At 40.4% G+C, this 18,180-nt stretch overlaps 1 protein-coding gene across 1 annotated transcript in view; it reads right to left on the reverse strand.

Moving 5' to 3' along the window:
* Window positions 1-18,180, reverse strand: part of EIF2B3 (eukaryotic translation initiation factor 2B subunit gamma) — a 95,401-nt gene that overhangs the window by 41,592 nt on the left and 35,629 nt on the right. The window contains exon 5 of the mRNA XM_058030584.1: window positions 6,683-6,772. Coding sequence (XP_057886567.1) covers window positions 6,683-6,772 — 90 coding nt within the window. The remainder of the gene's footprint in view (window positions 1-6,682; window positions 6,773-18,180) is intronic.

Here is an 18,180-nt window from a genome sequence, read left to right on the forward strand (position 1 = left end):
CTGTTTTCATCTGTTTGTAAATTTTGCCAAACTGTAACTGTTTTGGCTGAAATTACCCATGCCAGGTGTTTCCCTCAAGCTGATTATTTTTTGGATAGTGTCATCAAAATTTCTCAGCTATTTCCAAGAACAAAATTATGGAAAAACCCCTTTGTTTTGATCATGTTAAAAATATTTCATCTGCTGTGCTGAAAAGCTCTTGCATTTCCAAGCTTAGAATTTGGCACAGCACAGGGTTGTCTTTTCGTCTGGGCATTACATTTGTAAACAGGAAAAGTGCCCATACTACACCAGGCTCAGTCTGAAAAAACACTGTTTGCACAAGCTTGGAAGAGACCTGTTTGGTTTGGGGTTTTTTTACTTCTAAAAGGTAGAAGTACTTCTACCTTGGGCATGCTCCATTCTCTCTTTTCTGCAAGGCAACTGAAGTATTTGTGCTCTGTTCCACAGAGAAACAGATATGCTCTGGGCCAAGGTTATAAATGCTGAGATGGATATTCTTTGAAGTGTAGAGCATCCCATCTCCTTCTGGTGGCTGACCTGAAAGGTGATAAATCTATGCTGATAACAACTAGTCCGTTAGCAAGAGTCACAGCAGACTCACTGATTAATTCTAGAAGTGTCACATACATAAATATATATACACACACTTAAAGAATATCATGGTAACAGTCTGGGCAGTCAAATCAAGAAAAGCAAGAAGCACGTTGTTTATACCTCAATTAAGACCTTGTGTGTTCACTTTATGATACAACCCTTAAACACACCTACTTTTCCTCTCTCACCAATCTCAATCTCTTCTTTACCAAATGCAAAGATGGACTATGCCCTGGGGATGGATCACCTTTGTGTAATGAGGCAGAAGAATGCCTCATTTGTTAGAACATGTGTGTTAAATGTACAAGGCAGAGGGCTGCAAGAGGAGAAAAGAACTGCTAAGATGTAAGACAAATGAATGATGCCTGAAGAACTGATTTTTACTTTTTTCTGTAATTCCCTTCTGTCAGAGGATTTTATGGATGGTGCTGCATGCAGAACATAAATCTGCAGGTTGCCACTGATTATTACCCTGCAACAGCTATCATCAATGAAAAAGACTTCTTCAACATTACAAGCTCCCTGTATAACATTAATAAGTGAAAAATGGCATACTTAAGACAAAGATGCTTCAAACCTCAGCTCTTGTGTACCCTGGTTTACCACTTTCAGAAGGGAAAGCCACAGCTTCACTAATAGATGTGTTGAAAAGAGTTAATGGGCATTATAGAATCAGTGATGAGCACCAAGAGGAATGTATTTAGTTTTACCTTTACAAAAAAAGTATTTGACTTATCTTCAGAACATGGTTTAAACAGGGATTAAGGCTGGTGGCCTTCACCTGAACTACAGAAGTTATGTAAAACACTGAACAGTGTCTCCTTCAGTAAACATCTCAGGCAATAAACGATGCAATGGTCACAGATAGGAAAAAAAACCCCCAAATAAGGTACAAAGTCATGTAACTGAGGCTGTAACATAATATGTGGGGAAAAAAAAGCAAAAAGTTGCAAAGGGAGCCTCAGCTGTGGCATTTATTAATTGGCAAGTGCTAGAATTAACAAAGTTAGTATTTTTAAATGTGGCTTTTTGTATGCTCAACCTGTAACTTAGGTTTGATTAGTATATTCCTAATATACTAGATAAGCTCTCCACTGATGAAATTTGAGAAAAGTATTTTGGGGACCTTATTGATTAGGACCACATACTGCTTTGCTTTAGGCAGCCTTGATCTGCCTTTGGACTTTGTGGTCTACCTCAACAAGGGGTGAACTCAGCAGTCCCATATGCCTACAGGTTTCAGCTGTGAGCATGGTAAAATTCTAACAAATATAACAAATGCTGCCATGTGTACCTGCACAACTGACTTTGGGCACAATGCCATTCATATATATGTATTATAAAAGCATATTAGGTATGTTCTTAAGCATATTCATAGCATATGTAGAGACATATCTTCAAGACTTAAATTTCCAAAGCAACTTTGAATTTTCCATGTTAAAACTTCACAAGGAAAGGGGTTGCTCTATACCTATCTCCCCTCTGCCCTCCTCTCAATTATGTATCTTACTTCACCAGGCCAAAGCTTTAGAAATTTTCAGGAAAAGCAGAACACAAGCTACCATGCAACTTCCCTTTGATCACATTTCTCCTGGTAGCAGCTTTGCTGGGATTGCTAGCAAGCCAACTGTCAGCACACAGCAAAGAAATAGCAGCACATGTCAGTGCAGCACGCAGGCTCACACAGCACATCCTGCCCTCTGCTCCTCGTGAACTTCAGGGGAAAGGGAATAAGGACTCTCTTCTTCCATCTGCTCCGAATGCAGCAGCGAGGCAGGATTCCAACCTAGCACTCAGGAGAGTGCCAAAAAAGGGACTGGCTACTGTGCTGGCTGCCACTGCAGGGCCCCAGGGGTGTGAGGCCCGCCAGCTGTGGGGTGGAGCCGTGCCCCCAGCCAGCTACAGCCTCTGCTGCTGTCTCGCTGCTGGCTCGGCGCGAGCAACGAGCGCTTTAAGAAAAGCAATATTGTGCAGTTCACCGTGTGGTGCAGGTGTTCACCTTCCACTGTCCCTGCCCTGGGCTGCCAGAGCAGCTCCAGCAGCACACACAGCCTCTGCTTGCCTGTCTTCCCAAGCCACAAAGTGTGGCAGCTATGAGATCCCTGCGCTGGCTTTGCTCTGAAAGAGAAAATGCTGCGGAAAGGAAAGCTCTCACCTAAATACAAACAGCTCGTGTTTTTAACTGACTTCCCTCCCATGTGGAGGTGTGATACAACTCCACACTCTCCACCAATAGCAACCTCAGCAAGTCTAATTTCACTGATGAAGAAAGCAACCTGGTAAAGAATCAAAGGCCTCCGCTGAAATAAACCCCGGGGCCAGGTACCACCAGCAGAAAATTCAGCCAAACAAGAGCTGCTTCACACTGAGGTTACAGATCCTGTTCAGACAGCATAAATCCAGCTGGTAGCAGGGTATGGTCTGTGACCTGTTGTGAATCTCATGTGGACAGCCCCAGCAGTCAGCAGTGACTGGGTACCCACTGCAGATGCAGGGATGGAGATGCTCACCCCAGTCCCATACTGGCATCCCTGTGCAGAGGCTGCCAGTGCACTGCAGCTGATTAAAGAGCATCTTCTAATCAACCTACCCTCGTGAAGCAGAAGTATGGAAAGAAGAGGAGGAACAAATTCCAGCTGCAGGAAATAAACTGCTATGGGCAAGAATTTCTTCAGCTGTTGCCCAAGCCAGCATGGAACCATGAGTGTTTGAGCTTGGTAGATTTGGACAGGGTAGGACCCTTGCACACTTGACTTCACTAGGATCCAATGCTGAACTAGAGGATGAGTGATAGATGGAGATTTAACTGCCAAAATGCATTTTTTCCTCCTAGGAGAGGAAAGAAAAAGTATTTTCATTCCTGAAAATAAATTCCCCAGGTTTAAATTACATTGGGAGCATGGTATTTTTTATTTTTGTCTGGACATACATATTTGAGGGTGTTCTAATAAACAGAATATTTCCTCTGACTTTTATTCAAAGGCACAAGCAAGTTCTGCCTTTTAAAACTCAAGAATTTGATTTGCTGTAGAGCAGTAAAACTTCAAGCAGGATAATCATAAATTCAGGCCTTTAAAAATAGTTCATAAAAATGTATTAAAGGACTACAAACTGAGTTACAGGCTACCAAACAGTATTTTGACCTCTCCTAACATCTCTCATCATAGAATCTCACTGCTGCCAAACAAATACTGATTATTTTGCAAACAATCCCACCCAGAAGAGGAAACAAGTGCATAGAAAAATCAAAGGGTCTGTCTAGTACCACAAAGCAAGACAGTGATAAAGCTAATGAAAAACCCTTGGTATCATGACTTCATCTTGTAGTTGAATATTCAGCCTTTTTCCAAAGCAGCCACTCAACAAAGTTGTTCCAAATCCTAAAGCAAGATTTTTATAGTTAGACAGAACCAAGGTTTAGCCATTTCATGTTTTTTTCCCTTCTGTTTTTATATTAGTTGCTTGTGGCTTTTTACTTTATTTACAGCACATATATTAATCTGAATGCCAATTATTCTTACAGGTACAGCTATAAACAAATTAGATTCACCCAGGCAGAGCTTGTTCTTGCCATATCTTTGCAGCTAAGCTGGGACTCACTGAAGAAGAAACAGATCCCACACAGATAACCACATCAGTTTTCACATAATGCTTCAACCTGGAAGTAATCATAATTTTCCTCTACAAAAGCCAGTTGTAGCAACTGAATTTTTTACTGCTGGGCAACATCTTTTCAACTTTTGTATGTCAAAAAAACATTTGAAAAAATGTAAATGCTTCACTGAGCTACAAACAATGAAAAAAGGTGTTCTGCCTGCCATCAAACCCCGCTGTTAAAATATTAACACAATGTAAATATTGTAATATTGAGGAAGTACACTGTGTCAGTACTTCCTGGCACTGTACAAGAGCTTCACTGTTCCCTTCAGTCCCTGCTGTTAGTTTTAAACACGCACAACTTAAACAAGGCATCTGAGCTTCTCCAGTCCTAGTGCAGAATTGCAGAGAGGCAAAATCTTACTGTAGGTTCTTTCTGGACTAAAAACCAAAGTATTAAAAAGAATCCTTAAACCCAAACAATTCTGTAGATGTCAGTACTTTTGAGGCAAAAAAAAGAAATCCCGAAAGTCTTTCAAAGTCTTGGCATATTGCTGCCAAACATGGAAAGATCCTTGGGTATGCACTGTCCTCCCCTTCCTCAGAGAAGAAAAACAAGCTGCAAATGCCCACCAGTGCCAGAAGTCTGAAAGCTGAAGTTATTCCTCATGGCAAAAGTCCCATTCCCCAGATTTGCCAGTTAAGCACATTACTTGCAATTGACTCTCTCAATTGACTGAATAAGCAGCATTTGTGTAATAAAGAGAATGAAGCAGCTATCTACCATCAGTAAGCCAGATGTTGCTATCAGGTCTTAAGAAATGCTGTCTAGCTGCTGTAATGATCTATTTGTCATGAAGTGTCACAGAAAAGCAGCACTGCTTCAAAAAATAGTGAAAAAAGAGAATAACCTCGCTATAAAAACAACAAAAAAACCCTCCTAGTCATACCTGCAAAAAGTCAGTAGTTTTCTTCTATGGGGATCTGAGGGCAACTAGTAAAGTTTTACTCTACTGGCTTTGGTTAATACAAGGCAAAATCCTGACTGATAAAGTCAAAAGTCTCACCAGTTTCCACTGAAATAGCATTAAAAAAATTGAAATCTGAAGTTACTGCTATTTACACCTCTCTGAGTAACATATCTGACAAGGACCATCCTTGTCCCACAGATCTAAATTCAAAACCAGGGAAAAATAACTGAATGTGTGAAATGTCTAATATTCCAGATATGTCTAATCCCAGCAAAACTCGGTGCTAGGATTTCAAGAAATGAGTCCTACGTGCTGTATTATGACAAAAGAAAGTTGCAAACACTGCTTCATGCTACCACAGGAAGAATGAGAATTCCAAACCGTCAACAACTTTCTAAAATACACTAAATAAATGGTTTATTCCAGGTTTAAAGCATCTGCTGCTCCTGAAGCTCTTACCTTCCACAAGTTTCTGTACACAAGTGGGAACTAAAATAACTTGTACAATGCCCCTGTGTACCAAAGTGTTGGCTAAGCCTTATTCTTATGCGTGGTAAGGAACTGCCCTCAGGGTTAACACAGATTTTCCACTTAATTTTAACTCACTCACAGACCCTTATTCTGGAAGAGCTCCTTCAAGCATGTATCCAGCTGTATCACCAGATTTGTATATGGTCAAGACTAACATAAATCTCCCACCCTCAATGTTTTTTCACATGTCAGTTTATCTGCTAAGAAAATGTACTATGAACACAACACTTAGCCCCTGTATCTTTTATCTTACTTAAAAGGGTAGAAAAACTCTTGAGAACCCAGTGAGCATTCAGTATATGTAATGGGCATGAGAGGGCTATAAAAAGTCTAGGAACAGGACATAATTCCAAAACTGAACTACTTACTGTGAGGGGGAGTGTTCATTTGTTTGTTTTTAAAAGACAAACAGGGTTTTTTTTTGTCTGTTTCATGAAATATTATAGCTAAGATCCTTCTCCGCTTCCATAAATGGATGTTTTTCTTACTCTCAGTGGGTGGTCTCAGAGTTTTGACAGAGGAATATCACAAGCTAAAACATAGGATGCTACAGAGATAGCCCACCTGCAGTGGTGGTGGATGTGAAGGGGCAGAGGGAAGGTGATTGCAAAAGACCAAAACAGACTGTGGTGGGGGAAATCAAAGGTCAGAAATGTATTCACAAGCCTAACAATAGGGAAGCCCTGGTAAAATGAGCAGCCAAAAAGAACAGATACATTAGAAAAAGAAGGAATGCATAAAAGAGACAAAAATGTTACTGTTCACTTTTGCTGGGATTTTTGTTCTGTTTTTTCAAAAAGATCATAATAAGAGACTCAGACATAATTCTTGGCACTTCTTTTAGTATAGTTAAAATATTTTAAAAACTGGTTTCTTTTATATTTCTATTTTATGCTAGCTAATTTAATAGAAAAAATTTCCTCTGGTGTAAATCATGGGTCAATGCAAACTCCTGCTACTACCTTGTGTGTTGCTTGGTTTCTTACCTGTTTTCTACCAGAAAGTCTACCACATATTTCTTCAGACAGTAGAGATGGGCATCCATCAGCCCTGTTCTGATGTGCATTCTGGGGTGCCTGGAAAAGAATAAAAAAGGGAAATCATGGAGCTTTTGCATGGCTGTTTACAAGAACGTGACTTTGCAATGAGGTCAGAGGATAGTGCCAAGTGTGCAAAGGTCTGTTCCTTCCCATGGAACAGGATTGCTGGAACAGAAGAGCTCAGGCTGCCATTATTGGGCTGTGTCTATAAACTTACACCTGCTGGCCCTGGGCTGATCTGCTGCAAAAGAAAACACCTCCTCCAAGGAGTCATTACTCCTGCTACATCTTCTCATGTAAGTGGAAATTGCACATTACTGGGCAGGAAGCCAAAGTAATGGGCCCAGAGTGCTAAAAGTTACAGTGGGTAATGTCAGGGTACAATAATTCAAAGCTTCTGGCTAAGTGCCTGCCTTAATATATATGCAAGGCTGGGCATGTTCTGCTAGCAAACACAACAACACTACTGTATTTTCTCCAACACTTCCTGGAGGGGAAGAGGGGAAGGAGATGGGGTCTGCTCACCTTTCTTACACTACACATTACAAATGATTGCCACAGCTCAATTACAAAGCACCTGGCTATCCAGCCCAGTAAGGTGGGAAAGATCAGTAAAACTCCCACTCATTATAAGCCAAACAGGGAAGTCTTTGCTTTTGGAGCAGTGTCAGGTTAATATTTCAGAACCTCAGGAATCTCTGGTAGCTTCAAAATTTTAAGAACAAAGTTTAAACCATAAAGACTCATTGACTGCTTCTATTGCTTCTCTTTATGCTTTCTCTGTTCTTGGGTATTGGAAACCCTTTTTAGAACCTGTTTCAAACCAGCTAGATATTTTAGGCCAATATTACTTTCCCTTCCACAAATCTGTGGCCTCATTTGAGACCATTTTGGCTGCCTGAACATTTGCCACTGTTCTCAGAACAAAAAAGCCACAAGAATATTTAGCCTGCAGATTAAAAAAGACAAAACATAACAACAGTCAGGGACTATGCTGAGCTGTTCAAGACATCCATAACTGCACTCACGGTCAGAGGCTATTAAGGAGAGAAATTTCAATCCACACCTGAAATTGTCTCTGTTTTCATTTTGCTTCCTTTGATGTCTGGATTTCATAATTAAGCTTGAATGAACATATTTATCAGTGTACTCTATCCAACTTGGTTTGCTTATTCCAGAACATGCTAAAGTCAGATGTTTGTGATCATGATCACTTTTATTATGCAGTTAGCTCAGCAGAAGGATCACTCACAAATTGGGCATGCACATAAGTATAAACAGTAAACCAACACCACCACACCAAATATTTCTTAATACCAAAGTTACCAAGAACATCAGGTGTTCTAGTAAGACATTTTTCAGTGTATTTCTCAATTAATTCCTTGAACTACCAAAGTATTTAAGTCTTAACATTTCATGACTTTTGTGGCATTTCTCAAGCATGCCATTCAAGCTACGCATATTTTTAACTATAACAAAATTCTTGAAGTCCCATTTGCAAAAGGAAAGCTCCTATAATAGCAGTACAACACTTTGCAGTGAAGTATGTGGTACTAGAAAATGATATATGCACTTTCAGTAGATTACTTCATTAACAAAACATGAGCTCACCTAGCAATGCTCCAGTACTGATGTTATCAGTGGCCCAGATGTTGCTGTGGAAGGCAGCCCAAATAGCAATTTTCCTTATGCAAAGAGGATAGGGAATCCACTAATTTTAATGAGATCTTGTAGTTGGAAGTCAGCAGATTCCCTCCTGCTCTGCATCCTGAGAATGGTTTTTTGTGTATGTGTGAGAGGGACAAATTTCCTATCTTCTCTGAGAAAGGTCCCTTTGTATTTATGTAATTAATATAATAGTTTACTGGGAAACTGAATAAATCAATGGAACAGGCAATAAACATGCAAACATAAAAAAGGAGAGGCAAAAATGGGAGGAAAAAATCCAATTCCTAACCTGCAGATGACAAACAAGACAAAATTTCTTTAGGGCCAGAATGCCAGTTTTTTTCTCTTTCTATTCAAGATTTTTCATACACTCCCCCTTAAACACCAGGCAGAGGAAGGCTGCAGGGGCTAGGCATCAAGCAATGCTGTAAAACAGGAATTCCCCAGTAAATGCTGGTTCTGTGGCCAGTGTCTGTGTGGTTCTCACACATGCAGTCTCCCCACCTGCAAACTGGAATAATGCTATTTATCTACACCACAGGACACTGAGGATTTGTGGGCTGAAGTTTGTGTCTGCATGCAAGCATTGTACCAAGATTTTCTGTAGCTATGCAACTTTGTTATAAAGTTATACAAAATCAGTGGAAGTGGACAAATAGTAGCACAGTGCTATCCCAGCTCCTCAATCCCACACAAAACAACCCCCACAAAAAGCAGCCAGACAGAAGTAGTACTGAAACACCAGTCTGAGTTAGCTTTCAATGTAGAATATACTAACAATAATGGAACATCATGCTGGACAAGAGGGAGGTCTCACAATGAAATCCTCTAAAATACAGACCACCTAAGTGATTTGCAACAGAATAGTCCCATAGATTAATATTATAATCACAGCTTCAAAGGTCAAACAGGCAAGTTTGGGCACATGCATAAACAAAGCTGTGATTTCTGTAAACCAGGCTCAAGAAGAGAATAGCCACACTAAACCAGACTGATAAGAGCACTCTATCATAACAAGCCACTAAAGATGATGCTCATTTTCATTGACTAGTGCTTAAACCAGTTTATCTTCAGGTAAAAGCAAAGGAGCCAAATAATCTAACAGATAACAGCAAACCCCATCACCATTTCAAATGAGCATCTGGTTACTAATATTGAGAGCCACGCTCCCCGTCTCATGCCTCTGATCTCCCACTCCATCAGCTAATCTTTACAACATATGAAAAATGAGCGTGTCCAAGAACAGCTGATACAGAGAGAATCAAATAACAAACAATGCAGGAGCTGACGCACCTAGACTTATTGCTCCAAGGGAGATAATACAGAAGGCTTTTAATTATATCATCAAAGCCAGAGAGAAGGTACTAGGAGGGGCTGGCTGCAGATGGTTAAGTGTTAATGAATGCCGGGTTGGGTGGTTTATCAAAAGAAAAAGACTGGATATATATCTGAGAGGGTCACCCTTGAGATGAAAGTTGCAACAGCCATTGTTGGAGCTCTTTAATGAGGGAGGAATGTCAAATGTGTACCCTTTAAGAATCATACCAATTACTAAATGAACTTCAGTTCAATCTAGCAAATGTAATCAAGCACAAGTCATTAAAATACACAGTAAAACTCCCTTTGGTGCTGCCACTATAGTGTCTATTACTGTCTGTGCTCCCATGCAAGGGAGGGGCCTGCTCCCACTTATAAGCTCTGTGTGTTAACTGACAGCAGATTTTAGTCCTAATGATGAGGCACGGAGGGCTCCCTGGCAGAAAGCTGACAATTAGAAGGCTAGGAGAGATCTGTGGAGAAGTCAGGGAAAGATTAAAAGAGCAATTTCAATGTGTAAAATTAGCTTTTATTAGCACATAATTCCACAAAATCCTGACTCAGGATGAGAGTGCATAAAGGTCTGCAAGAGTCCTTAGAAAAGTCTGTGCCTGTAATTCCTGACACGCCATTGTGAAATAATAAGCAGTACTAACAGGATTGATGCATGCTTCATACACGGCATTGCTTTGAAAGTGGAGCCCAGAGCTTTTCTTTCCCTGATAACCCCCCTCAGGATTTCCTCCCTCAGGGAAATCAACCACTGATAGAGCAAACTTCCCTTGTTTAAAGGGAAGAAGTTGGACAATTGTTTCAACTGTAAACTAATTAAGAGAGATTACCACCAAAAGCTGGAGGTTCCAACCAGCTCCATACTCCCACTGACAGTGTGATAATGCCAGGCTGGGGTCAAAATCATAAATCTGAAGGGAGCACACACAATGCTTAAAGCCAAAAAGCCTCTCTACTAAGCATGGGATATTGCCACATTAACCTCACCACCTCACAAATAAACTAGCTGAGAAAGAGAAATCCCATGGCCTCCCTTTCCCTAACTTCATACAGCTGTTGACGGAAAATATGAAGGTCTTTAAATAAGCTCAAGGACCTGAGGCTGTCCGTACTCTAACACTAATCCAGGCAATGACACAATAAAAATCTAATCATACCTGCTATTAACCTGGCTCCTAAACCTACACCTGAATTACATCAGGTGGGCTCATGGATATTAGTTAATCTTCCTCCCCATCCTTCCAAAGTAAATAAATAACAGCAAGCTATGTGCAAACTATGCATTCCAGACTTGCATCTTTTCTAACTAATGGCATGTAGCTCACACAGCCCATATAGCCAAACACTGTCACATTCTTCCTGTCCCCACACCATGAACTGTGCTCTTGCATGAAGCAGCGTGCGGTCCAGTTCAAACACAGTGCTGACCCCTGCCTGTCTGCAAGAATGTGGTGCTCTCGTGTTGATACAAAGCCAGTGTACAGATCAACATGAAGAGAAGTCTCACAGCAAAAGCTGCCAGACCACCTTTAATGTCTCAAGCATTCCTGCTTTTAAAGGAAAAAAAAATAATCCCTAAATCGCATTGCTCATTTACGGGACAGCTCTTGGCTGTAAACTCACTAATAATAAAAGACCACTGTTACACTGGCTTTTCAAAAATCCCAGACACCTTATGACCTTAATTTTTTTTTTTTTTTTTTTTTTTTTTTTTTTTTTACGCAGTGCTCTTTTGGCCAAAAAGATCCCAAAGCACTTATCCCCATGAATGTCCCCACTGTGCGCCGGGGCTGCTTTGCCCACCGGTGAAATGCTGCCACCTCTGGGCTGCAGAGCCGCGGTGGCGGGGCCGGCCGGGCCCCTCCCGCTGCTGCAGGGGAGGCTGGGCAGAGGGGAGGCACAGGATGCGACTTCTTGGGTGGGACTGCTCCAGTGCAGGCTGAGGAACACCCCAGCAAGGGGGCCCCGAGAGCTCAACACGGCACAGGCTACTATGAGGTGTCTCCCAACACATGCCATGAGCCCTGGACGCCCCTGAGCTCTGTCCCCCTCCCTGTACTTTTGTAACAACCTTATTTAAAAAGGCAAGAGGGCAAAATTTGCTTTGGTCCATGGAGGATCTCGCAAGGGAGGACAGGACACTGCAGTTCTGGTAACAACTACCCACCATTCATCCTCACAGCTGCTGCTGCTAAAGAGACACTGCACCAGAAATGGGAAGTACTTTCCAAATGAAAATGTTTTATTGATCTGGTGACCTAAGTTGCTTGAAAGCCTTCTGAATAATAAATATTTTTCACTTAAAACCTTCACCACATGCCATTTTTCTTTGTTGTATTATGTTATTAATATACCCATGAGACTATAATAAAAACTCTGAACTTACTTTTGACAAAAACATGCTGAAAACTTTTTGGTAAAGAAACTAACCTTCATGGAAAGCCAAAGATTAAATCATTTTCTCTAGTATAAAGAGTATAGGTTAGCAGTCAGAACTCAGGATTAATATTTGCTCAAGGTCAGTAATGGTTTAGAACAAGCCAGTGTGACCTCTCTGTAGAGAGAGTCATTTTCTTGGCAACAACGCTGTGTTTTAAAGTTAACATCTCTTGTGACGTTGATGCTGAAGAGCAAGGGTGCCAATGGCTGCACAGCCACCCCATCACATGAACCTATAAAAAATGTTTTTCTTCATCCTGCTTCAGCTTTCCCATATGAAAACAAGAACAACAGCCACCCCAAGTCAGAGGAGTGCTCCCTGGGGGCTGCACAGCCACATTGCTGGATGTGCACGTGCATCCCCCTGGGAGCACAGCAGACACAGCTGCCTGTGAAAGCACTTCCCTAAATTTGGTTCCAAGGGTCTTCTCTACCATACTGAGTGTGAACAGCTGTAGGAAACAACGCAGGGGCCAGGCTGCCCACAACACTACCACCCCTTTTCTCTTTCCCTGTCACTGGAAAAACAGAGTTCATGCAAATATTTTATACTAGACACTTTTATACTAGATACTAGGTATTCTGCTAGAATACCCTGATTGCTATGTATAAACTGGGAAAGCAAAAGAGAGAGACCAAAATGATAATAAGCCTGGAGTTTGGTGTGAACAGAAGAGAATACACTGTGAAGGAGGGCGGGGACTGCCAGAGACATTATTAATAGGTTTTACCCTTGAGCTCTGGCAGCTACTTGTTCTATACACAGAGGAAAAGGATTAATCAAGCCTTGCACGTAAAGGTTCTTTCTATGGTCTGCCAAAATATTTAAAGGGCTATATACAAAGTGTAAGCCTTATTATTATACACATTCAATGTAATCATCTTATGCTACAGTTAAGGCCAGGATGACAATAAAGTAGATTATTGTGTGCTATAACCAATTCAATTCCAACACAACGGGACATGGCTTAGTCACTTCGTTCAGATCTGGTGTTTGAGCTTATTTTTCTTATGCTGGGCTAAACTGTGATTTAAGAGATTTAATCGAGCTTTGGGAAATGCTTTCTTTGCTGAAGAAGGAGAAAGAGCTAGAAGTCTGCACCTGGCAACCCTGATCATTTCCAATTTTCAGCCCATTTTGCTTTCTGCTTCATGGAAATTCACCTTAGTAAATAATTGCTCCCTAAAATCACCAGGGCTGAAAGGATGACAACACTTCAGAGGAACAAGTTTTAAGAAAACAATTGAAGCTGGAGGATTGTATAGAGACTACTGAAGAACAGCAGCTCCTGCTGATCCCTCCTACATCAGTTCCCTAAGGGCTAAGCAGCAGACATATGATATATTTTTTTAAATCAAATAATTACAGTAAATGCATGGGAAACCGAATACTAGGTCAAAGCTGCAGGTCACTAGCAATATGTACCTTAAACACAGCAAGGCTGACACAATTTCTTCATGCCACTGGCCTGGACTCAAAGGCAAATAAAACTGTACTTGCAGCATGAGCCTTGCATAACAAGGCTCTAAAGACCTTCTGCACCTCCCAGGTGAGGTGGGTCCTACTTAGAATAAACAATCTGCAAAATTTGGAATTTAAGGTAAGGGCGTATCTTTGGGCTACTAAAATACATAGGCAAAAAGAAATTCTTCCTTCCCTAATTTTAAATTGCAAGCAAAACCATAAGCAAAAAAAAGCCTCCAAAGTTGAAATAAGCATAAATGTTTCCCTTGTATTTCACAAGGCCCAGGAGCAGAACAAATTGAAGTTGTCAGACATATCCCTGGTGTTTCCCACTGTGAGTTGCTGTTCAGGTACCTCATGAGAGTCACCTACTTCTGGATCACCAGTTTATTAAAATTAAAAATCTCTCTTTAAACCTGTTGGTATGCACAGGACATAGGCTGATCACTCACTTCCCTTTGCTAGGATCTTTGCCTGACAAGCAAATGGGCTCTTCATGACAGAAGGTGAACCTTTGTGAGTCTTTCTGTAGAACATATTTGCATTCAAGAAAGTTAAATTTCACCAGACTGAAGAAAAACCTGACAAGAGCCTGACAGCAGGTCACTAAGAGTTAGAAGAAGACTACATGTTAGACAAAGCAGCATCTGGCTCCCACCAAAACTTACAGTCCAGAAAGCAAGAAGACATTAGCTTTGAGTCCAAAGATGGGGAAAATTTAAGTGTTTTTATTACCAAAATCAAATCCAGCCCAGGTAAATGCAGCCTTTCTGCCTTAAACCTGGCAATGCTAATTAAGTGAATTATACTTTGTTCCTGCTCCTTGATGGTCTGTAGCTTCCTTAGCTGATGCTTTGACCTGTGGGGGTTTTGTTGATTTTTGCAACTTCTGCCTCAGTTTTGGTTCACAGTACATTTTTAGTACCATATCTACTCACATCTCAATTCCACAGGAACCTCAACACTTTAGCACTTGACATGGTAACCACTCCTCATACTGACTGCAAGTGTCAAAATATTCAATTAGGTAATGAGAACAGCTTTATCTCAGGCAGAATTAAAGTGGGCACAGAACTTGGCTCTGCAGCCACTGTGGAGGGAGTCTGGCTGTGACTGCCAGGGCACAGGCTGCTCCACACCTTGGCAGTGCTGTAAAGGTACATAAAACAGAAATACATGTTGAGGAAATTCTTCTAAGGAATCAGCACTCAGACTTCATGAATCCTGCTTTCCTACAAGAAAACAGAGGGGTTTCCTGACTGGGTTGTATGAAGTCGTGACTCAGCCTGGGTATTCAGATACACTCTCAGAGACATGATAGCTCAGATTTAAGGCAGCATCAGCCTTGAGCTGTGAGATTTCAGGACAGTGACAGAGCCATCAGAGCCTGGGACATCAACCACTACAGAGAACAGCCCAGTCCTGCTGTGAAACTCCCCGGTGATACGGACATCACACAAGAAATACAGATATGCTCTTTTCTAGTTTAAAATAACCTATACATTTTATCAACTAATATGTATCAGAAAGTATCTTAAAGAGAGTATCAGAAAGAACTTAATTAATGCCTTAAAATTAGCAAGTGTAACATTCTTTTTGCAGAGTGACAGCAGAATTGAAAGCCAAAGGAGAACTGAAGTCAGACTGAAGCCACTGACAGACATCACTCATCTTTTCAGCCCAAAAGAACCTTATGATTACTTCTTTTAATAGCTAACTGGCATTTTACAAAATACTATTAGAAATACCATGGAATGAGGAATGTAAGTATCAGAGGGAGAAAAAAAAGGAAAAAAGACTAGATACAAGAAAGTATCATCACCACAAGATGACCTTAACATTCACCCAAAGTCTAAACTTGCATTTTTTTTAACAAGTAATTACAGTGGTTACAATCACACTGGATTAGTTTCTGGTTAGACCAGATTACTCATGATTTAAAATTTTCAGACTTGTTAATAGCTATAACAGAAGTTGCTGCTTCTTATTACTACAAGAAACTGAACCTACAACTAAAACACTTTCAGGAAGATGCTAAAGTTGGAGCTCTATAGCATTGAGCCCAGATGAACAAAAACATACTGCACTAAAGACAGAGCTGGATTTCCAAGAATCTCTCTCACCTTTCACCCCCATTAGTAGCACCTGAATAAAAGTTTAAGGTTGAGCTGGATGAATTTTGTTCCTTTGGAACAGTGATCATACAGCAATTAGAATACTGCAGAAGAAAATTCAGGTGAATTCAAAGCAATGAGAAAGTACTTTGAGCAAGTTTCCTTCCTCCTCTGGAGCAGTTATTGCTGACTGAGAAACTTCACATACACTAGAGTGTTCAGCACATGCTAAGGTGGGAGCTGCCTTTATAAATAGTAGGCAAAAATCCTCCAAACAAACAACAAAAAAAACCCCAAAATACATTCTTGAAAGAAAAGTTGTCAGGACAGCTAATAAAACACTGTTCATCTGTGTATTTTCACAATTCCAGTATTAACTTTTGAAATTTTCAGCTGCAGTTTTGAAGTCCAATTTTTGGCTAGTATTACCACATATTTTATTGCTATCACCCCAGCACATTACTTGTCTGGAGATAGGGTGGCTTCAGCAATTAAATAGATAAGAGAAACATCATTAATCCAGACTTCAGTGGTCCCTCACAGTGAAAGCAGCGGCAGAGAACCATTTTCAGCACAGATCACAAGCTGGTATTGAAAAGCAAGTGAGAAGACAGCAACTGAATCCTCTGTTGTTTATACCACCTGGGGCAGTGAGTTTAAACCTCACAGCCTAGAAGCAATAAACTGGCCATGGCAAGTACCAGAGCTCAGCTGTTCCATCATTTGCTCTTAGAAGAGCTCTCTGCACAAAAAACCAGAGCAGCAACAAATCCAGTCCCTGTCCTTTGCAAGGCTAAACTCATGGTAAGACAATTGCCTCATCTTGAAACATTTAGCCTAACAGAAAGAAATGGGTAGTGGATGACCTGAAGATTATAATTTACAATTTTACATCAACCTCAGATACTATTAAAACAAAACAACTTTTTTTCCCTTCTTGCTTGGAAAAGACTGGGACCATTCTGTCTGTGGTTGTAGACTGTTTCAGTATTATCCAACTGCATAAACGAAACTAGTGTCAAAATTAAGTTTTAAATGGCTTGAGGTTTATAGGAATTAAAGAAGGAAAAATTAAATTTGAAACTCTGCTTGTTTACTAGCACTAATTAAATATGCCAGATTTCTGGGCAAGCTTCCTAGCCTGTGGCTACTACGTTACTGGCTTGTAAAACAGTCAACAAGTGCATGAGTACAAAGCACAAATACAATAACAGATTTCGTGTACAGTCCTGCCCTTAGTTTATAAAGAAAAAAATGTATTAGAACCAATCTGTAACTATAAAGCCCTGTGCTAACCCTGTAGACTGTGCTAGTAACATTAAAAAGGCCCAAGTCTACAATGGCTGCTTTTGCAGAGACAGTTAAAAAATGTAAACACAGAGAGAGGTAAGAAGCAATAAATAAAACAAAAATTAACAGGAAGCCTTAAAAGACCATGAAGAAGCCAAAGTTTTACTTCTAAAAATTCCATGCTTCTGGGCTCTGCTCTCAAAATAATTTGCTATTAAAAATAAAAGGGAGTTTTACTACTGCAACAGAAGAGGTGGGTCAGATTCTTCACACCACAGAAGCTGCACTCTTCACAAATAGATTTTATTATTATATTGGACTTCACTAGCAAATAGTTTTATTCTGGAAAGCTGGAATTGCACATTTAATGGCAGAATGGACCAGATCTTCAAGTGTACAGTCCTTCACGTTCTGTACTTTTAAGACAGGTAATATCTTTGTGTTCTACATTTTAAAGGAACCAGCACAATGAGCTCATAGTCTGTGAGGAAACTACAACAACCAAGAAACAACAAACTGAAGCCAATCTCAGAAAAAAAAGGAGTCTCTGGGAACAGAACAAAATGCAGTGGCAGTTGTATCACCCTTAGGTAGGTAGAGAAGGAAGGAGGGACAGTAAGAGCCCATCAGCTAAACTGTTCTTTGCACACCCTTCTTTCAGAAAAAGCTCCCAATTTACTTTCTGTGCCTGAAGCAGCTGTTTCTACAAAAGCAGCAAACAACTCTTAATAAAAAAAACACTTGTGGACAATTTGCTGCCTTGACAGCTTTAACGTGAAAAGCCTTTCACAGCAACTCAAATTAATGGGTGTTCCCACTGTACAGTAGTCCTGCTCAGCTTTAAGGAAACCAGGAATTATGCTTCAATAAAAATTCAGCCACACAAATATTCTGCTGTAAAAAGAGGCATAAACATATAAGTCTTCAACTTCCAGAATCACGTACATGAGGCAAAGGGAAATGATATAAAAATAACCAGGCTTTTGTTTACATCTCTGATTTAGAAGAGCAATTCCAGAAACTAAATTGCTTCCACAGAGGCATTGATTTAATTAGTCTGCATAGCATGCTTTATTTGTGTTCAGACCTCTGACGTACATTGATAAAAAAAGAAAAAAAATACACAGTGGACACACACA

Source organism: Melospiza georgiana, chromosome 9 (genome assembly GCF_028018845.1).
Source record: "Melospiza georgiana isolate bMelGeo1 chromosome 9, bMelGeo1.pri, whole genome shotgun sequence".
Classification (NCBI taxonomy): domain Eukaryota; kingdom Metazoa; phylum Chordata; class Aves; order Passeriformes; family Passerellidae; genus Melospiza; species Melospiza georgiana.